Below are 22,521 nucleotides of genomic sequence, written 5' to 3' on the forward strand. Positions count from 1 at the left end.
ATGCAAGCTGTTTTAGTGCAAGGACAAGCCTTGACTCACTAGGGATGCAGGATGGGGCACGGCCACTCCACTTCCCAGTCCTTAGACACGTCCTCCGGCTGCTGCCCAGGCGGCGATAGAAGGGTGAGATGCACTCGTACTGGAGCTGGGTGTGCAGATGTTGGTACCCAGGCGGCAGGTCTCCAAAGGGAAGGACTGGCTTCTTGGTAGGGGCGTCCTGCAGTTTCTGCTTGCTGAAGGCTGATGAGTATAGCTGATGTAATGGCGTCTCCCTGCATCATGGCAGAGGGGCCCGGAGAGAGAGGAGGGCAGGAGACAGTCATTACAGCCCTTTTAGCATCCATGCCAAGCTCCACGAAGATGTTCAGTTACGAAGGAAGAAAACAACAGCTATCTCATCCTCTGTGTGTGGGTGATTTGCTCTCCCTTTCACCCCTCACCCCTCTCTGTCTCTGTCTCTTTCTCACACACACACATATCTCTTCTACCACTGAGCAGATTTTCTTGCACACTTCAACCTTTTATTTATTCCTCCATTTCCATTTCTGGCATGCCTCCAGCTACCCAGGGTTTTAACCAAAGAGCATAATATCTGACATAATAGCTGCTTTCCAAAGGTACGCTATACATGCACACACACACACACACAAATTAATTGTGAAATTAAACAAGAAAAGAAGTTAATTTCAAGGAAAGAAATCCAAGTGACTGCTCTGCTCTAACCATTATCATAATGGAGCAATATAAGGAATTGACTCGAACTAAACTGTGTTGATACAGTGGCTTGATTTAGCAATTAACGGATATAATTAGTCCACCTCAGAGAATAGAACCTTCTCTCAGAGCGCATTGATTGGGAGAAATAAGAAGCGCTGTGTGCAAATGTGAAAAGGCCTTTTAAATGAGCCCTGAAGTTGAAGCCCCAGAGGCCACTCTGGGGTTCTTGGGAGAGAGGTATGCATACTACACAGCTTATGCTCATTTTATATCAGTGCATAATGACTATTAACTGACAAGTTAGATTTCCTTTAGGAATCAATGTTTTCATCCCTGTTTAATGCATGGAGAAAGGAAGCCCAGAGAGGTAGGTGGGGATGCTGAAGGGCACACAGGAAGCCAAGACAGGACCCCAGACAGCACTGGGCAGTCACGATTCTCACCCCGGTGAGAATACCATTGTAAGAAATGTTTCACGTGTCTGTACAATGCTTTGCTCAGAGCAAATATTCCACCTACATTGATTCCATTCTACAAATCTTTAGCTCATATTTAGAACCAGCTCTGTAGCTCAGGGGGCTCTTGTACTTGCAAACAAGCTCAGGTTTTGGCCACTGAAGCTTTGCATTGCCTTTGGGGGTTCCTGGATGAGCCTGTCTGCTGAAGACCGTCATATCCTTGCTCCAGCAATGAATCTTCCAGGGAGATATTTGCCTTGCATTTAATCCTTAACAATTCCTAGAGGCAAACGTTAGTGTGATTGCCCTTATTTTTGAAAAGAGGAAACTAAAGTCTCTGCAAATTTAGGAATCTGCCCAAGAATAGCCAGCACTAAAGAGAGATGACGGAAACAGCACTTGAACCCGTCCATCCAATCCAGCCATTCACTCATTCACTATTTTGGGGGTGTCCACTATGCGGCAGGCGCTATTCTAGGTACTAGAAGTTCAGCATGAACTAAACAGAAAATGTTCTTGCACGCGTAACTTTCACAATTTTTTGGTGGGTTGTGAGGAGACAGAAATTGAACAAATAAACAAGCAAATGTCAGTAGGACAATAGGTGAAGATGGATGCCCAGGTGCAAATTGGAGATATCTGTAAAGGTCAGAGAATACTGGGTAAAGAAGTCAGCTCAGCAGTCAGGGTGGAGGCAAGGGTGCTATCCTTTTTAAAGGACGGTCATGGAGGGTCTCTCTGCCAGGTAAAAACTGAGTAGGGAACTGAAGGAAGCCAAGCATTAAGCCTCGTTGAAATCCAGGGGAAGCAACTTCCCTAGCTTGCCACCAGGGGTCCCCACCTCTGTCTTTCCAGGAGAAAGACTAGGTGGGCTCCCCGCCCAACCCCGCCTCCCGCCCCGAGGCTTCACATCCTTCATCAGGGGCTAGTCATTCATCTCTGGTTCCTAGCTCCACCAGCCTGCTTTATCTGATTGATCACTACCAAGGACATCTTCCTAAGCCATGACTGACTGTGTTTGGTAGGAATGCCATCTCCCTAAAAGCTGCATGATAAATACGCAGTCATTTTAGAAGGACTCAAGTATTAAAATCCAGCTCCTCAAAGGCCATCTTAAAGTCTGGCTTCCCACCAGCCACTGACTTTCCCACGATCCAGTGAAACCTGTACATATTCCAACAGTTGCTACCTCTTGGCTAAAGGCAGCTAGCTAATAAGCCTCCATCTAACAGGCCCTTTTCTTTCCTGGCAAGTCAACACGGAGTGTCCCTAAGAAACCTCAGACTGTCTTTGGCCAAACACAAGTAGGGAAAGGGGGTGGAGAAAGGAATGGTCATTTGCCTTTAAAGCAGAGTTCAGGTGTTTCAACCTCACCTTGACTGAACCTGCATTGGAAGAACTTTCCGTCTCACCAGGTCTGAGATCTTTGGTTCTCGGCAGGCTAGAAAGAAAAAGTTAAAGCTGCATAATCCTTTTCCATACTAACTGTTCACACCATGAATTCAGATTCATACCTGACCACCCTCTCTGGACACCAGTGCACATTCCCCAGGCTCTCAGAAGTGAGACGTGTCAGCCAAGCACGAACAGCTCGCTTAGCAAAAGAGCATCCTGAGAGACTTCCCTGGCGGTCCAGTGGTTAAGAATCCACCTGCCAATGAAGGAGAGCCAGGTCCGGTCCCTCATCCAGGAAGATCTCACATGCTGCAGGGCAACTAAGGCTGTGAGCCACAGATACTGAGCCCATGCTCTACAGTCTGTACTCTATAACAAGCGAAGCCACCCCAATGAGAAGCCCACGAGTGCAACTGAGACCCAGCATGGCCCAAAATAAATAAATGAATTTTTTAAAAAACAGAGCATGCTGAGTTTCATTTATTAATAAAATGGCATCCCCCTTTGAAGAAACCAAGTAGAATAAGAACGTCTGCAGAGCTGCTCCACCCAGGTGATATGAAAGTGTGAAAGGATTAGTCGCTCAGTTGTGTCCGACTCTTTGTGACCCCATAGACTATAGCCCACCAGGCTCTTCTGCCCATGGACTTCTCCAGGGAAGAATACTGGAGTGGGTTGCTATGCCCTCCTCCAGGGGATCTTCACAACCCAGGGATCAAACCCGAGTCTCCTGCATTGCAGGGCAGATTCTTTCCTGTCTGAGCCACCAAGGAAGCCCAGTGATATGAAGCAATAGTAGTTAATAGAATTATCCATTTACGTAAATAGTATTAGCAAACTGGATCAATATGGAATAAAAGCCAAGGGCAAGGTTCTAAAATGTAGCCCAAGATAGGAAATCACAAGGTTCTCATTTAAAACTGAACAGCAGTGTCAACCAACAATAAGTCTTGAGTAACTGATTCCTCCAGGTCCTTTCTCTGCAATTAAGGCTTCTAATGATCCTTTGAGGGCAACTCAAAGCCTGGTTTAATTTTGTTGAAGTCTCTCTTTCTTCACAAGTGAAAAGGAATCCTTCCCATCTCACTTTCCCAATCAAGCAGCCAACATTTGTCTAATTAGCAACCTAGGGAACTCTAGTTGTATTAATTTGTAAGAGAAGGGTTGACAAAAAAATCTCCAAGGACATAGGTAACACCATTTCCATACCTAATGAAATCAAGACTCATAGTCTGTGCTGCTGGGGATGAAGGTCTCTCCTGGCTAAAGTCTAAAGTCTTCCTTTCACAGCCTTCCTCTTTCATTCCTTTTCCCATGATTCAGGTTGTTGACAAACACTCAGAAGGCAAAGTGGAGGACTGAAGCAATCATCTGGATAATCTAGGCCACGGACATGCTTTTCTTCAGGAAACAACCAGTTAGTTGTGTGTGTGTGTGTGTGTGTGTTACTTGCTCAGTCCTTCCACCAAAAAGAGCTATTATCGACTTGGAGCAACGAGTGAATCAAGTTGATAAGAAACTACGGGGCTTCCCTGTTGGTTCAGTGGTAAGAATCCACCTGCCAATGTAGGAGACACGGGTTTGATCCCTGATCCTGGAAGATCCACATACCATGGAGTAACCAAGCCTGTGTGCTGCAACTACTGATCCTGGAAACCTGTGCTCTAGAGCCTGGAAACCTCACCTACTGAGCCTACCCACCCTAGAGCCCGTCCTCTGCAACAAAAGAAGCCACTCCAACAAAGAGCAGCCTCCGCTCTCCACAACTAGAGAAAAGCCCGCACAGCAACGAAGACCTAGCACAGCCAAAAACAAATAAAAAGTAGATAAATAAAAGTGCATATTTATATATATATCATGTATACATGATATATGTATAAAAGAAACTACACGTGCCTACTGTCATGGAGTCAGGTCCAAACTTCCTTATGCAATGTCCAATTTGTTCTGTTCTCAAACTACCTTTTAAAATTTACCTCCCAGATTCGATTGACTGATTTTTTCTACTTACCATGATTCTTTCACTTCTACCTATACCACTTTTTGTCTTCCAAGTGGAATACCATCCCAACTCCTCTTTATCTCAGTAAATCCTTCCCTGCTTCCCAAAGGGGCTCCAGTCCTCCCTGCTGCAGGAGAACTGGAGCTCATATTTCTCAGAATACACACTACTCATTTGCTCTATAACTCTCCTTTGAATGTTCAAGGGTTTATTGTCTTTTAAAGATGCTTTTAAACATTTTAACATTTCAAACCTCCCTCCACACAGGCTGGCAGGGATGATGTGTCTATTGTGTCTTTTATTTCTTGCATTGATTTAATGTTGCACAGAGAGTAGATAAATGTAGTCATATAAATGCATATTAATTGTTTCAGTTCTATCCTTGGGGTTACACATAAAAAACTCAGCCTTGTCATCTCTCTAAACTGCTCTGATAACTACATCACTCTTCTTGATCACATCAAGACATTGTGATGAGGATAAACTGGTCCTTTGGCGGTCTAAAAAAGAAGCACATGTTTTATGGATGTGTTTTTGACACACCAAAATAAGAAGAATGTATGGTTTCAGTGAGAACTTAAAAGAGATGCAATTTTTTTTCCCAGGGCTTCAAAAACAGGTATGGGAGCTACCAAAATGTTCAGCAACTCCACTTATCTCTACAGACTTCAGAAATATTTGCCAGTCACCTTTTATGCAGATTGGCTGTTTCCCTGACCACTCTCCATTCTGCTGGCAAGTTCTCATCTCATTACCACTGAGAACATAGGAGCTGTTACAAAAGAAGGTCAGGACGGTGCCGATTTTTGCATAGTGCCCATGGATAAGCCCAGGGCCTCCTGTAATTTTCTTGTACCCATTGACTGGCCCCCCAGGGTCTGAGCAGTTTCTTTCTTCAAGGACTGAAAGTGAAAAGAAAAGAAAAGGAGCGTTATTAACAGTCTGAAGCATTCCATTTTAGCACTGAATCTTTTCACATCTCATTGAATTAAAAATGCAGTGATATGGAGCCTGCTAACAATGGTACTCAAAGGAATTACCAAGAGAAAACGCATAACAGAAAAATCCATGCATTAGACATATCTTCTTGTTTTAACAATTTATTCTTAAATTGAGAACTGTTTCACACCATATATATATATATAAATTTGACAGCACATCAGGCTCTCATGTAATCACATTCATTTGCTTCCCAAATTGTGAAATCTGGACAGGCCTGGACAAAATACACATTTTGCCTAGATTTTATGCTCAGTATGCAAGGATTGTTGGTATTCAGTATTGTAATATCATCTTCATTCCCTAAAGCTTGGGCAATTAAACCACACTATTCAGTTTCCTATTTGTGTTGTACCCAGAAAGTAGAATAGATTAGAAATGAGAGTACATTTATGAATTTAGATTTTCTATTTCATCTGCCAGAACACTGGGTGTGTTAAAAGTTGTAATTAAAAAACACTAGAGGCAATATAAATTCAGAGATACAACAAAGTCCCTTAATCTCCAAATAGAACTTTCCATCTAAACATTTAACAATACTCATTATAGGAGATCTCCATTCTCTCATTCATACTGCACAGCTACTTAGAGTAAAATTGGCATCAACAAAGCTATCCTGAGCACTGAACAGGATAGTAGATATATCCTGGAAATATTCGATCAGCTAGACAATATATTTTTCTCAAATGGATTATGGTACAATACTGAATATTACTTGCCTAAGGATACAGAGTAAGTCCCCTTAGAATTCAACCTTTAATTACTGAGTTTAGATAACAATCACTCCATCAGGCTCTCTAGTCTCTTTTTAATCATTTTTCTAAGATATGGGCTCATCCCTATAAAACAGGGGCTTTCCCAGGTGGCTCAGTGGTAAAGAATCCGCCTGCCAATACAGGAGACACACGTTTGATCTCTCATCCAGGAAGATCCCCTGGAGCAGGAAATGGCCACCCACTCCAGCATTCTTGCCTGAAAAATCCCATGGACAGAGGTGTCTGGCGAGGTAGCAGAGTCAGACACAACTGAGCACATTATAAAACAGTCTCCACACAACTCAGTTACGCATCGGACATTCTTTTCTTCCCTTAAGTGTCCCAGTTACTTTTCAAATAACCTGCTTGCTTGCCTCCAGGCAAGAAATGAATATCCATTCATATAACGCTTCTATAATATTTCAGAACTAAAAATTAATACATTGTTCCTATGTGCAATTTGGCAAAGTTGCTAAAACTGGTCAAACTCCTGGTTTGTGTACTCTAAGATTGCTCATAGCTCACATGACAGATGATCTCAATGACACTGTGTGCTTTGGACTATGCATTCTGCACGATCTCCCTGGTGGTTGATGCCAAAGTCCCATTTTAAATGTTAAAAAGGGATCTCACTGAGTGAGTTGTTTAAAAATACCAAAATGGCATAGAGAAGGCACTGTACTTTTTGAAGCTTCAAGTGGACTCAGAAAAATCCCAGTGCTTATACTTCTAGGAATCCCTGGATGATGTGGAACGAAGAGGCAGAAAGAGCCTTCCATATTGCTTCATTGATGGGCCACTGTCTTATAGTACAGACTCAGTCAAAGCTGAATACATAGCCCAGAAACAACTGGAAGAGCCCACAGACTTCAATCATCCCCAAAACATATGTCATACCTGCAAGTTTCAGAGAGTGGAATTCGTTGTCAACATAAAAATCAGACAGTGTCTCATAAAAATCTGTGTTACTAGCTTCTGACAAAATTTAGCTCTGGAAACCCTGGGTCTATATTCTCACACGGCAAGAATCAGCTGGTGCAGGGCGGAGCTCTCTACTTAGACAGGATCACATTCTTGCCTTGGTCACAGTCCCCACCCACCAGCTGTATGGTACCCGCAGAGACTTCAATCTTTGACCAGTTAGACTATCAAAGGGCTATGACTTGTGTAATTCAAGTGTAGCTCCTCATTCATTTTGAACTTTGCTTGCTAGAGATCACAGCCAAGAAAGACTGAGTGATATTTAAGGCCTGTCCTGGAAAACAGAAAGAAAATGAACTAGCCTCTAGCCATGTCAGCCTCAGTGAGAATACAAGAAATCACTTTTCCTGTAAGCCTAATCATTGGATTTTTCTCCGCTTAGAAGTAAGTACCTTCACGGTCCATTAGGCTTCCACTTCATGATCTCTTACGTGTGAGATGGGTCCGATTTCTATTACATTTCATGTGGGTTTAACTGGCAGGAACCTTGGAGAGTTCTCAAGCCCTTCCAGGTAATAAAGCCTCATGACAATCCAGGTTCTTCATGTCATTGAAAAGGGTTTAAAGGAAGATTTAAAGGGCAACAGACTCAGGATATCTAAACACGTCTGCCCAAGGTGGAGGAATTCTGCCACATTTCTATAATTCTTAAATGCATATTCCTTTCTAACATGACATGTCTGAAATCAAGACACATGCCTACTTTTCTTGTCTACTTCTCTTTCATTTGGTTTTAAGTTATGCTCATGAAATATGACCAGGGTTGAGCAGGATGATGCTTCCAAGGGAAGGTTCAATGGAAGGTGAGACCATGTGGCTGAAATTCAAGAGAAATGTAGATGTTAGAAATAGATTCATAAAGGATTCAGATAATGGAGTTGTCTGACACGACTTAAAAATAGACTGAAAATATTCAAGGAAATAAAATATAAAATTGAGGACTTTGGAAGAAAACTTTCACCTTAAAAAGTAACCCAAGGAGAAATCTAGAACACATAAGTTATAATGACATAAAGTAAAAAATTCACTGGATGAGTTTAATAGCAAATCAGATACAACTGAAGGGTACTGACAAACTGAAAGATAGCTTCAAAGAAAAGACTCAGTATGAAGCCTAAGAGACAAAAAGATGAAAAATGTACAGGAAAATGTAAAGATATATTAAGAAGGTTAATAAATACATGTAACTGGCATCCCAGAAGAAAAGAGAGAGAATGGAGGAAAACCAGCATGTAAAGAGATAACTGACATTTTTCTGATGAAAGACACTGACCTACAGATTTACAAGGTCCCAAGCCAGATAAGTATGAAGAAAATCACACACAGACATAGTGTATAAAGCTGTTCAAAATCAAAACCAAAGAAAGAAAATTTAAGCAGCCAAAGGAATAAAAGGACTGGAAAAGCATACTTTAAAATAATTGCAGTCAGTATCTCTGGTTTGTAATTTTGAGAATGTTTCTTGCTTCTTTCTACTATTTTTTCAAGTTTTATAATCAGAAAGTGTAGCCATAAGATTTTGTATTTTATAATTTTGTTGTTGTCCTATAGCTATTATTTTTTAAAGTGTCAGGGAGATGGTTTGGGTATCCCCCACTAAGCCTATAAATCTACATTAAGTCTTCATGCCTTTTTTGTGTGTGCTCCCAGACCCTCTCTGCCCCCCGCAAATCTCTTTACCATCCTGCATAACCAGAGTGTAATCCCACGTTCCATGAATTCAGATTTAAATGTTTTGTCACTAGACTCTGGTGGAAAAATAGTAGCCTCCAGGATCAGATAGCTATAGGCTCAAATACACAGGTATTCAATAAATGTCTGTGTGTGGGTAGAAAGAATAAAGGTCAAAATGTACTCATTCTTCCACTTAATAAACTAGGGCCTGGGAAAATTAATCTTTTCAGATCTTGTTTTCCTCATCTACGAAGCAAGATAATAACACTTTTCTGGTTGGTCTGGTTTTGAGTAGCAATTTAAACTACACATAGTCTCTACTTCCCTTTTTTGCCTTTATTTACAAAGCATCCAACTGCCTTTAAAAATCAATTCCTCAAATGCATACACAAAGAAAAATCTATAGAGGAATCTAATTATCGGACCTTTTCAAGTACAAAGCAATACTTTTTGGTCTCTCGGCAATACAATGAGTTTCCAGATCTGGGTCCAGTGTGTTGATTCAGACTTCCGGGTACACCAAGCATGATCTCTACATTCATCTATTTTAATCCTGTGTAATGAAGTCTTAAAATTATATTCTTACATCAAACATCTACTGAGCATTAGTCTCTCTTCCCTCATTTATTTCCTGTGCTTTTCAAAGCTACACCTTCTCCTCTGATGCTTTTGAAGAGAATTCTAAGACTTCCTCATCCATCCTTTTCTCTCCCGGTTTAGACCTCTACCTGTTGGGTTCATAGACCATCTGCATCTCATCAGAGCATCTACCTAGGGTTAGATTTCAAAGCTATCTCTCTTTTCTCCCTGTGGGTTCTCTGTTTAGAAACCTCTGTATCTCCCCACTGAACAGACTCATGATTCTTTCCTATTTGATGTTTCAAGAGCTTTTGATTTCATTTCTCCTCGGTGGGATGGATGTTTTCACACAAAGCCAAATGAGAATTTAAAACATCTGCATCACTGGTGTGAAGGAGCATCAAACTCCTGCTTTGCTAAATAAAATATTCCATAAGTAGTCATAAATAGCACATTGTCCTATTACTTTGGGGACTCAGCCTAGGGATATAAACACATTAAGTTTAGCATGCCTTTACATGCTACCTTGTAAGCAAAGGCAGTACTCAGGATGCACTTCTCTGCAACACTGTTTCAGATAAACATTTTTAAAAAGACCTTCTCTCCCTTGTCTTCTTTGCTCTTCAGAACAGCAGTATTAGGCAGTTCACTGTGGTACCACTTTACAGAGGAGATGCAGTAGCTTTGCAGGGCTCTTGTAGTGATCACTGTTGATGCCCCATCGAGGTCTCCTCTTATCCTTTCCCAAGCTCTGCTTCTATACGTGTGCTTTGCTGCTGAGAGCTGGCACCTGCCACCTTCACAGACTGCCCTTGGGCATGGGCACCATCTCACCCAAATGAAGAGCTAAAAAATGCCTAGATTTTCGGCCCCTTCATGCTCACCCCAGGGTTGCCTGTAGCCAGTGACAGATGGGTGCGGAAGCACAAAGGCCCCACTCCTGTTCTTCAAGGTGTGGTTTACACTTCCCAGCACCTTACAGGATGGGGCTGAGTCTGGGAGTTCAGTTAAAATCACTCATGCTTGGCTTGTTCCTCTTTCCCATTTTCCTTCTGCAACTTCCTTAGTGGTTGATCCTGAAGGTACTCCCTTTAATAAATCATGTGGACCCAAATGTGGCTCAGGACCTGGTTTGGGGAGTTCTGTTTTCTTAGCCCTGGGCATCAGAACCCATCATGCCTCCCCATGGCAGCACTCCTGGGAGTGATGAGAAGCCCAAGAGGTGGTTAAGTCAACCCCTGGCACGGGGCTTGCTTGGCTTTCCGCACTCCTAGGAGATCTTGGGGAGGATGACTGGCAGGGCAACTAGAAAGATCACATCTCATCAGAGGGTCTCCAGCCTTCACAGATAGTCTCAGACTCCAGCATCCCATCCCCCAGGCTCCATCAGCAGGGCTGTTTTGACCTGAAGGGAACAGGAGCTTTAAGACATGGACTTCCCCAAGCTGAACAGTGTGGACCCAGAATACACCATCCAAGGATTCTCCTTACTGATTTGCTGCTGTCTGTGTAAAGCCAGGGACCTTTTGCAACCCTGGGGTACAGAGATGGCCCCAGCAATGACTGAACTTCCCATGGGCCTGAATTGTGGGTCTTAGAGTTGGACTTAAGTTGACTTAAAGCAAATAAAATTATATCCTTTTCTCCCCTGATTGGTCCACTAAGATTCATACTCAGCATAAGGTATAATAGCTAAGATGACCAGGTCCAGAAGGTTTTATGGACCATGACCATAAAAAATGGACATGATGATAGAGACATCAAGAAGTATATCAGGATACTGTAGAGACATTATAAGGAGAAGCAGCTTTTTGGTGCACACAAGTAACACCGCCTTCTTCGTGCCCTCTGCTCAGATCAACTACACTGACCATAACAAAAGGAAGTTCATACTCTTCATTCCTAATTTAGGGAGACGGTCCATTTCCCATCACCCTAACGATCACAAAATTCAGAGGGCAGATCCAGCTGTGGCAAGAAAGCAGACTGCTTGTTCCATTATATTACTCTATCCTTGCTCACAAAATGCCTTTTTATGAATGAATTTAGAATTTCAATATGATACACCAGATTCATGAGTATTTGTCTTTTCCTTTCTTCTCAAAGCTATAAGTTCAAATTTGGAGATAATACATAGAAAAAAGCCCCTAGGAACCAAAGAATTCAACCACCACTTGTCTTTCTGGAAGCCCAATATGTCTTTCTGTAAAGGCTTGTGAATTGCCGTTGGCTGTTGGTATCACTGATGACTTTTCTTGCATCCTCTATTCAATGGGCGTCGCCTCTGTGTCCAGCAGAATCAGGTATTGGCAGATGTGCTTCTGTAATTTTAATGAAAAATTTTCATTTAAACCCAGACAACCCAAGGCCCTCCCCTGCCTTATTAAAATAAGTGCTTATGTAAGCACTTATTAAAAAATGGTTTGAGGCCTTCCAGAGACTTAACCCCCAAGTCTTCAGGGGAATGGAGACACACATATATAATTTTTTTCATTAGCACCATTTCATCCTAAAAGACTAGTGTCTAACTTTGCTTATAAAATTATATCAGAACATAGGAAGGTCTAACCAGAGAATAAAGTAAAGGTAATCACTGGGGCCTTAAATAATTTAAAGAGGTGTAGGGGGGTGGTCTCAGAAAATACTAGCCAACCATAGCAATTGATGGTGGTCTGGGTTGCACCAAAGATTCCATCAGGTACGATTAACTGGGTTGATACAACTCAGCCTTTGTGTTGCCTGAAAGATAACCTCTTAATCTACAGGCAGACACCTGGGTGAAATGGAACCAGGCTCTATTTTAGATGCTTATGCTAAGAATAATCATTTGGGATTTGTTGGAATCTGTTGTATCACATGTGTGTTCTCCTTGTGATACTAGACAGATGTGTTGACACAGAGACTACCATTTAACCAGGGCACGTGTTACAGTTAATGCAGTGAGACCAACTGATCAAGGGCACAATTAGGAAAGAGGACGCAATTAGCACAGACCCGGTGATGCTTCCTTACGATGAGAGCAGCCACTTTCTAACACGTGTCTGAAAAATGGTAGATGGCAGAGGATGACCAAATCCTTCAGATTTTAAGTCCTTTGGGAGACATTATAGGCTCTCTCTAGAAACATTACTGGCGTCTCCACTCACTTGTACTACCCCATCTCACAAAGGACTGGGCTGGCTCTTTCACACCGAGAACAGTGTGTGTGTGAGAGTGAAAAAGACAAAAGACAGAGAGATCAATTCTTGGATTTAACATTGAATCTTTTTAAATCAATAATACAATCATACTTTGAGCATCCTTTAGACAATGTAATCCTGAAATGTATGTTACTTAGCATTGATCAATGTCTTACCCAATGTTTTAAAGAACCAACCAAATAGTGATCTAGCTGACTTGAGCTCTATAACTCGATTAAGTTAGCTCCTCAGAGAAATATCTTCACAAATTATTTTAGGTTGGGTTCTTCTAGAAGCAGGCTGGGAGAGACAGATTTGAGTATAAGTAGCTTATGTAGGTGGTGATCCCAAAGAAAGAAAGTGAAGTCACTCAGTTGTGTCCAACTCTTTGCGACCCCATGGACACCAAGCTCCTCCGTCCATGGGATTTTCCAGGCAAGAGTACTGGAGTAGGTTGCCATTTCCTTCTCCAGGGAACTTCTCGACCCAGGGATTGAACCCAGGTCAAGAAGGGCCAAAAGTAGTGTAGGGAAGTAAGACACAAAAGTGTTTATTATTAAGAAAGTTACTACTGGGGGCAATGGAGTTTCAATGCCATTGGGAAACTCTGGGAGACAGTGTAGACTATGCCTCAGAGTCATACTACCCAGAGAGCAATGGATATGAGTTATTACCTACAGACCACCATCAATTATTTGCTGAAAGATGATGAGATGAACATTAGTTCCTCAGCACTCCAGTCTTTGCTCATATATGAGTCAATGGACTCTGAGAACCAGAGAAAGCCCTTAGGCAGAGTTGCAGGAGCCTGGGGCTGGAGATCACTGGGTCAACAGTAATAGTGTTAGCATAATAAAGTCTAGCTACCTTTTGTTTTTCCCAGGAAGGTGGAAGAACCCAGTTTTTACACGTTTGGTATAAAAAAGGTTAAATTTCTGTTATTTACAAAGTTGAAGTGAAAAACACTTCTCCAGCACCCACCTTTAGATAAGGAGAGGAAAGAATTAGGGATTAAAATAACACAAACAATATTTGCATCTGCAAATGAACTTGTATTTGCTTTCCGTTAATATACAATGAGAGCTATACCAGCGAAGGCCTTTCTCTTTTTTGCCTTTGCTGCCAAGAAACTCAGAATCGCAGACTTTCTGAGGCTGATCATTTCATCTGACGCAAACGTTGAACTTACTCTCTCATCCCATATAGAGTCCTCCTTCTCTGTTCTTGTCCCACTTCTAAACTCTCTTACTTTAATTATTATTTATACCCTGTGTGTGTGTGTTCAGTCGCTCAGTTGTGTCTGACACTTCACAGCCCCATGGACTATAGTGCTTCAGGCTCCTCTGTGCATGGGATTCTCCAGGCAAGAATACTAGAGTGGTTTGCCATTTTCGTCTTCCAGGAGATCTTCCCAACCTAGGGATAGAACCCGCGTCTCTTGCATCTCCTGCATTGGCAAGCAGATTCTTTACCACTAGCAACACCTGGCAAGCTGATTGCTTACAAAAATGGTTTGATGTCTTTTACAAAACTGCACCTAAAAAGTCATACATTTTTTTCCTCAAATTTTATATTAATGATACATTTAGGGTAATGAGAGAGTCACCTGAGCAAAACACTAAGGGGACCACTCTGTCTCTTTAACAGGAACTATTAGAGCTATAAGAGTATCTTGAGAGTTCCAGACACAGATCCAAAGTCAACAACATTCAGGACTCCATTATCCAGCTGGCAGTGTGAGCTGGGGTATTAGCCTCAACTCTTCAGATACTCTGCTATCCACCCGTTCTCACTTGTCACCAAATTCAAAGGAACAATTTGTGATAATTTCAGTTCTATTTGGAAAATGCATTAACTTTCTTTTTTTTCCTTAATATGTATATTTTATTGAAGTATAGTTGACTTACAATGTTTCAGGTGCACAGTAAGGTAATTCAGTTATACATATACAATATATTATTTTTAAATTATTTTCCATTAGAGATTATTACAAGATATTGCTATAGTTCCCTGTGCTATACAGGAAACCTTTGTTGCTTATTGCATATCTGTTTTTTTAATTAGAAATCTAGCATTCTATTCATACTAAGTCAAACAAGTGGAATCAAAATGTCAGAAATTTTTTAGTTGGGCAAAAATTTATAAGTTTTCTAAAATACATATATTATTTATATATAAAGCATTAACTTTCTTACTGGGACTTCGTTCATCCTGGAAACCTAACTTAATATGAGACCAACACCCAGAGACAGCCTTTGGATAGGCTTGAATCCCTTTCGCACTTCTTCCTGTTCAGTTTTTATCTGAGTCTGGTGCCTCTGGATCCAACATCTTTTACCTCCAAAACGTCTTCCCCAACCAGGAACAATGACACCAACTGGTGATATAACCCCTCCACTGAAAACCCTTTTTATCCCTGTCCAGCTGATGGAACTCTGCCCCCCTGATGTTTTCCAGCCTTCCAAGGTTGTGAATGAGACAGTGCCCATGTGAAATTATACTTGGACTGCACACACTGCTATTTGTTCATCTGGCAGCAATTTGGAGGCTGAGGCTTTCAATTAGCTACTTGATCTTAATCAGTATTGTCCTTGGCTCCTGGTACACTGTGTCTTTCGGATACCACTTTTCTGGTGTTTAGATGGCCTATTTCATTAGACAGCTGAAACTCCCTGTGCCTAAGAGACGGGTCCGCTTCAAAAAATCCTCAGAAAGTCCTGGTTACTTTGCTTTTGTTCAAAATCAACATCCTCATTTGGTAGAGTCGATGGGTAGCTTACGTAACTACAGAAATTTAGTCATCTTCTACCTGGTGGATGTGCTCAGTAGGTCTTCTGAGGGCTCCCTCGAATTTCAGAGTGTTTCTGAGTCAGCTCCAGGCGGGTAGGTAATAACCCTAAACTACTAGGGGAAATGTCCCCCAGCGGCATTCATCGTCAACTTTTCAAACGTGAAGTATGCTCACGGTGAAAATAGTCCAAACAAGGAAATTCCGTTTAGCCTTGGGGATAGAGAGGATGACCTTGCAGAGGAGTCCTGAGCTTCAGAGGACATTCGAGTCCTGAGATCCTGCCCACTTAGTAACTCTCATCATCACCATCATTACCAAACACCTTTCTAGAAGAAGTAGTATCCGAGAAACGCATGGCATGACCACTCTCCTGTGTGCCAGAAAAGGGCTAAAATTGGAACTGCTGTACAGTTCTGCCAAATGAAGCAGGAAAATACACCAAAGAGCCCTGCCTTACCTTACCAGTGCCTGGTAAGGTAACAGACACTCAACTAACAGACACTCAAAAATGTCTGGTTGGATGAGTCTGCAAAGTGGGGAGGATCACAGTACCTACCCCAGGGGGATGTCGTGACAATTAAATGAGACAGTGTCACACAGAGCACTGAGTCTGGTCTATATTGAGAATGCACAGAATAACTACCATTGTCATTTTTAATACTTGGATATCAATAAACATGCCTTGTGTTTTGCAGAAAAGAAGCTTTCATCTTCTGAAGCAGGGTGAGGGACAGGTGATGAATGCCCCACAAGGCAGAAGTTTTTAAGGAAAATGGGAACACTGTAACCTCTGTCAAGTGGCTGGAGTTGGTCTCGGGGTCTGCGATAGCAGGTAAGTTGCTTCCATCAGAAGGTAATTTGGCTTTGCTCTCAAGTTCTTCTACTCTTCTTATCTTCCCACCACTTCCCTCCATGGGCATATAGTCCATCCCAGCTCTGACGGGTTACTTCTTAACCCAAAACCAAAATAAATCCTACCCCTGCATGAAGTCCTGCCTCAGGGACCTTGTCTGCCAAAGCAAAAGCCAAGAGGGTCCCCACAAGGAGCAGGCAAGTGGAAGCAGTGTCTTAGTAAAACAGTGGTAGACTTGGCCCATCCCACACTGATGGGCACTCCATCCCAAGCTCTCAGAGTCAGTCAGGCTGAAGAGCTGTTTATGAGGCTTGATCTGTCCTCTTACTATTTGGCTAGAACGCCATCCATCACTAAAACAATTGCTGACCAGCAAAATGCACCCCATATATACCAATCCTAATCATCTTACTCTGAGTGAGAAGAGGCAATGCCTTGATTAAAAGGCCACAGATTCATGGAGCCCAGCAGAGTTAAGGATAACATGTCATTTGGTCTATGTAGACTCAGATTTATCCAACAAATTGAAATGATAAGGAAATTTTCTCCCTGAATTATAAAAGCAAGCAAATATTAGATAGTTATGAAAGGGCAGCTTCTACTGTGTTCAGTGACCACTTTGGATTTCCAGATCTAAATCCAAATGAGACAGCATCCCTCCAAACATGCTAAGAGGGGTGGCAGAGATTCATCTCCATGTTACAGAGAGACAGCAGATGGGAGGCTCCAGTATAGGAAGTGTAAGAAGGAAGCAGACTACTAGCTAAGCATCCTCCCAGGGCTCCTTCCATCTCCAAAGGCTCTGGGTTACTGAGTGCTGGTGGGTAATAACAGTGGATCCCCAGGAACTGTTTTTTTATGAAGTTATCCTTATACCTCTCATGTCCTCTCCAGCCAGACCGTGAATTCTCTTTTCTGCCCTGTTGCTCTAATTTAATATGCAAGGGATGCTCTGGACACTTGGTCTCCTGTATAACCACAGGGGACAGACATAGAGTCCACTTCATGTTAATGAGTGACCATTAAAAAAGAACCATGAGGAATAAGGAGGCTGACCAAGTAACATGATGCTTGGGGCAACCTGTCCCAGAGTTTCCCAATGCAGTTCCCCCTGCTATTACTCCATGTTTCATCTCCAACAGCCCCCTATTCTGGCTGTTCTGGCTACAGAGACTCCCCATCCATAGTGCCACTGTGCGTGTCTACTCCTGGGATCCAGGGTTTCTTTACGACAATGGCATTGGCAGTATCTACCTGTCCTTTAAAACCCAATCTTTCTTGCCTGGATGCAGATGTAATGGTAGCAGTCCTCAGCATCTGGCAATGATTCAGGAGGAACAGTTCACAGAAAAAACTCAGAAACTCTTGGGAGAATTTTCTTAAACCTTGAGAGTCTGAGAAAGGTTTGTCATGATCATCTAGTTTATAGAAATGAGTGCTGATGCCCTAACCCCTTAGAACATCCCTGCTTTCTGCCAAACTTTTAAATGGCTACAGGGCCCAGAAGTAGTCATAAGAATAACTTCTTCTATTAAATTCAGTATAATTCTATCACTATCTGTATCAATACACAAGTATCTTAAATGGATCATCTCATTCCCTCCCTGCCATCACCCCTGAGAAGAACTTGATAAGATTTTCCTAGAATTTATAAGTGGGGAGACTGAGACTCCTAGGAGGTAAATTACTTGCTTAAGACTTACCAGGCTGGTAAATCGCAGATTTAGAACCAAACCAAAGTCTTTCTGACCAGAGTCCAAGCTCTCCACCCTAGGTTGTGTCATCCCAGTGTGGACAAAGGCATTCTTACCCGTCTTCTACATGTTAAGGATGAAACAGAGCTTTTGAACTCTAAAGAAGCCAGTACAAAATTCCATTTTTACAATGTCTCCCCTAAGAGATCTTAGAACAAATACGCATTAATCCCAGCAAGCCTGCAGCCCATTATTTACCTGTGATGGGAGAGGTGACTGTGACCCACAAGGGTTCTCAGCACATTCATCACTATTAAGGCCTCCCGGAAAACCCCAAAGTTCCCAGTCACTTATTTTGATGAGAAACACGGGTTGGCCCTTTGAAGCTAAAATATAAAGTGTGCCTCTTATCCAAGGCTGTTTTCTTCCCAGTCCTCGGGACAGGCTAGTGGGAAACCTCCTGATGCCCCAGAACCCCAATGAATCCAGAGACACCATTTGTCTTTAATTGGTGGAAGCCGATTTGTGTTGTTCAAAGGCGCGTCTGAGACCGCAGGGTGAGCATTGTGCCCCAAGATTTAGCCCGTTTCATCGCCCTTCATTAGGATGCAGGGGGGAGACCTCGGCACCGTCAACTGGGCCAGAGGAACAAAGACGACATGGAAAGTGGAGCGGGCAGTGAACCCCTCACTCTCTACTTTCAAAACAAGACTCCGACCCTTTACTCAAGAACTTACTTTGTCCTTCTGTTCCATCCAAAGAAACAGGAAACTTCAGAGGAAAAAAAAGGGGCCCCAGTTTCCTACATGGTGGCCCAGGGAGGCTGGGGTTGCAGAGGGTGCTGGCAGGAGGTTAGCTTGGCCCCAGAGCTCAGGAGGGGCCACTCCCCTGTTTTGTTCTCAAAGGAGGTCATCTGGGAGCAGGAGGAGGTGGTTCTTCCCTGGAAAACAACTTGAGGAGAAGGTGGAGTTGCAATCAGTGAAGACTGCCCTCAGGGCTCTCGCACCCTCTCAGGAACCCAACGGGAAAACCTGTGTTGATTGTATCTTCTTGTTCATCTTGCTTGCTCGTTTAGTCATGAAGTCGTGCCCAAGTCTTTTCGTGACCCCATGGACTGTAGCCTGCCAGGCTCCTCTGTTGATGGGATTTCCCAGGCAAGAATACTGGAGTGGGTTGCCATTTTCTTCTTCAGGTTGTTTATCTACTACCCCACAAAATCTGAACAAAACATCTCCCCTCAGACTCAAAGAATTCCTTTGAAAATAAATCCATTTCCAACTTGACAAGCATAGACTGAGCTGCTGACATGCATGTTCTAATTCTTCTTTTGAGGACTGGTGTTTATAATGGCTTGTCTCGTAAGCTGGTAAAGTGACTTTTGGTGACCACTTTGGCAACAGCTCTCCAAAGTTTAAATACGGGTAACCTTTGGACTAACAGTTCGACATCTAGGAATTTTTTTACAAAATACCTTTGCATGTGAACAAAGAAACATGTGAGGCTATTCATCTCAGCCTTTTTCATAATAGTGAGAATATTAAAAATGACATTAAGTCCATCTTAAGCGATGGAATGATTATATGATTGGATAGACATTCATATAATGGAGTCCTCAGCAATCATTTTTTTCTCCCAAGAGGGAGACCAACATGGATTGACCTGGGAAAATGTCTATGATATGAACACTGAAGGCAAAAAGTTGAAAAATTGTATGCATGCTTTAAATTCACTTTTGCTTGAAACCAGGTTTCTCAGTCTTGGCACTACTGACCTGTTGGCCAGACAGCTCTTTGTTGTGGGGCTGTCCTGTGTGTCTTGGGGGGTTTTGCAGCATCTCTGGCCTCTACCCACCAAATGCCAGGGGAAGCCTCCCCTCCTGCTGTTACAACAACCAAAAAAGTTTCCAGTTTCCAAAAGTCCCCTGGTCCTGCCCCAGATCAAAAATCTGGGACAAAATCACCCCTAGATGAGAACCACTGGTTTCAAGTAATGACATATAGACCGCCTAGGTTTGCACGCCTTAGAAAAAGGTTTAGAAGGATCCTCATCAAGTTGCTAACCCTGGCAACCAGGATTGTTCAAGGAAAATAATGTTCTTTTTATTTTATACACCTCTGTACTGTTTGATTATTTTTACAAGTCTATATTTCTTCTGTAATTAAGCAGAAAATCTGTTTCAATTCTATTCCCACTCACGGACATAAACACACACAAGGAAAATAAAGAGAATAACTCATATCAAGAGACAGTTAATTGGGACTTTCTAGAGAAGAGAGACAGGTGGGTCTTACCTGGGAAGAGAAGTCCTCTGAGAGGACTTGATAAGACAGGATGCTAACCAGAGCTAATCAATCCATCATCTGTAGTCTCACCAAGCCAGGTGGTGAGAACGGTGTCTGAGAGATTGTAAACAGGGTGGGAAGTGTGGAATTCTGGCCTCTGGTCTTGAATTCGACCAATTTAGTGTCTTAAGCCCTGTACTTCAAATCCTTCATTTGCTTAAAGGATCATCTACCTTCCCACAAAACCTTTAGGAGAGTAGCACATTAACGCATCATCCATGAAATGATTTCCCCCTGTCAGATTTGGTGCTACATAAACAAAAGACGGAATTCTCATTAATATTTGTTTTGCTGCTTTAAAAGTCATTTTTTAAAAACATATGCCTAGTCCAATATGGGCATTTTAGAATTTAGAGTATCCTAGAATGCTTCAGTTTCTTATTAATTTTGAAAGAATTTCCTCCAGGGAGGTGTTTTCAGCTTTTTGATATACCTATGATAAAGTTTTTTTTTTTTTTCTTTTTGTTTTTTTCTGGAAAAATGGTTAAAGTTTGTTCAGAAATTACAAGGTAAACTGTTACAATTGTGATGATTCCCTTATTGAGTTAGTTGGAATTCATGGTGAATATCCTAAAATGGAAAAACAGACCTAAATCTTATGGAAAATTATCAAACATTTGGTCCCCCAAGGCTTTCCTGGTGGCTCAGTGGTGAAAAAAAAAACAAAAACTCGGTGCACTGCAGGAGACGTGGGTTTGATCCCTAGGTCAGGAAGATCCCCTGGAGAAGGAAATCACTACCCACTCCAGTATTCTTGCCTGGGAAATCCCACAGACAGAGAAGCCTAGTGGGTTACAGTCCATGGTGTCACAGGAGTCAGACATGACTTAGGGATTAAACCACCACCCCCACGTTGCTGCCAGCAAATGGCTTATCAGATATCTACCACCAGTATCTTCCCCCAATCTCAACTACAGGGTACTAAGAGAATTATGGTTTTTGAACAACGTTTTGAAAAGTAGCTAGAAAGAATTCTCTTGTCCATCTACGCTGATGTTTTGAAACCAAAAATGACTTGAGACCAAAAGGGATTTGAGACAGTTCATGAATCAAGTTATGACTCAGCTCATAATGACGTCGTTTACATTCTTTTTCATCATGTTTATTTGTTTTGTTCTGGTTTTTTTTCTGGATAGAGTAATAATGCCTAGAAGTCCGTTTTTCACTCAAAAGCTACTCATAAATATTCTAGTCAAAACTTTTGGACCAATTTCCTTCCCTCTGCTCCACTTCCCTTCCCCAATTTGACTCAGCTTCTTACAGGTATTTCGACTAATATGGTAATGTTTTACTTTTCTCCAATTTTGCCTTTGTTAATCAAAGCCCTAATATGGTAAAGTTAATTTGTCAAGAATTTAGGGCTTCCTTCTTGGTACCCCTCTGCATCTAAAGGGTAGCACTCATGATTGGTCATTATCAAGACTCCACAATCACTCCATCTACAAATTCCTAAAACAAAGGGAAAGCAACACTTCTTTTCTCCACCTTGTACGCCTCACAGAGAACTTGAACGAGACAAGAACCACAAAGCAGAACATAATTTTCTAAGAATCCGGCATAATCACACTTAGGTCAGCTGAGACGCCCAAAGCAACGGGTGTGTTAAGTAGAATGAAATGTACACTCAAGGACACACTCCCGACACTGGCTTCATGCACTGTTTGCAAGGAAAAGTCACGAAATTAACCGAAAATGCGTGAACTTTATAGAACGTTGTCACACCAGGTCTCTTATATCTAGAATGACCCCAGAGTAACCTGAGCATGCCAGTCAGAAGTGACAGCAGCAGAGGCTGCTGGGGCTCTGTCCTTGGATGCCCCTTACGTCCCCTCCCCCACCCAATGTACTGTTTTACTTCCAGTGGCCTGCACCAACCAACTCCACTGCTCGAGTGTTACTGGAACCACCCTGGCACATGCACAGAAAGGTAAGCACGTCCTACTTGCCCAAGGCAGTCCTTAGCCAATCGCCAATTGCACTTGGGATAGGAAAGCCCAGCTGTCTTGCGTTAAAGCCAGGACACACTCTGAGATGTGCATTCCATTCCAGATTCCACTGCCTGTTAACACTCGGGCTGGGATTTTGCCCGAAATCACGCCTTT

At 42.3% G+C, this 22,521-nt stretch overlaps 1 protein-coding gene across 1 annotated transcript in view; it reads right to left on the reverse strand.

Annotated features, from left to right (window-relative positions):
- PAMR1 (peptidase domain containing associated with muscle regeneration 1) overlaps window positions 1-22,521 on the reverse strand; it is a 79,323-nt gene that overhangs the window by 3,964 nt on the left and 52,838 nt on the right. The window contains exons 7-9 of the mRNA XM_019975723.2: window positions 5,262-5,474; window positions 2,550-2,616; window positions 40-272 (exon numbers count right to left, since the gene is read on the reverse strand). Of these exons, the coding sequence (XP_019831282.1) occupies window positions 40-272; window positions 2,550-2,616; window positions 5,262-5,474 (513 nt within the window). The remainder of the gene's footprint in view (window positions 1-39; window positions 273-2,549; window positions 2,617-5,261; window positions 5,475-22,521) is intronic.

The sequence above is a fragment of the Bos indicus genome, chromosome 15 (assembly GCF_029378745.1).
Source record: "Bos indicus isolate NIAB-ARS_2022 breed Sahiwal x Tharparkar chromosome 15, NIAB-ARS_B.indTharparkar_mat_pri_1.0, whole genome shotgun sequence".
NCBI classification, from domain to species: Eukaryota; Metazoa; Chordata; class Mammalia; order Artiodactyla; family Bovidae; genus Bos; species Bos indicus.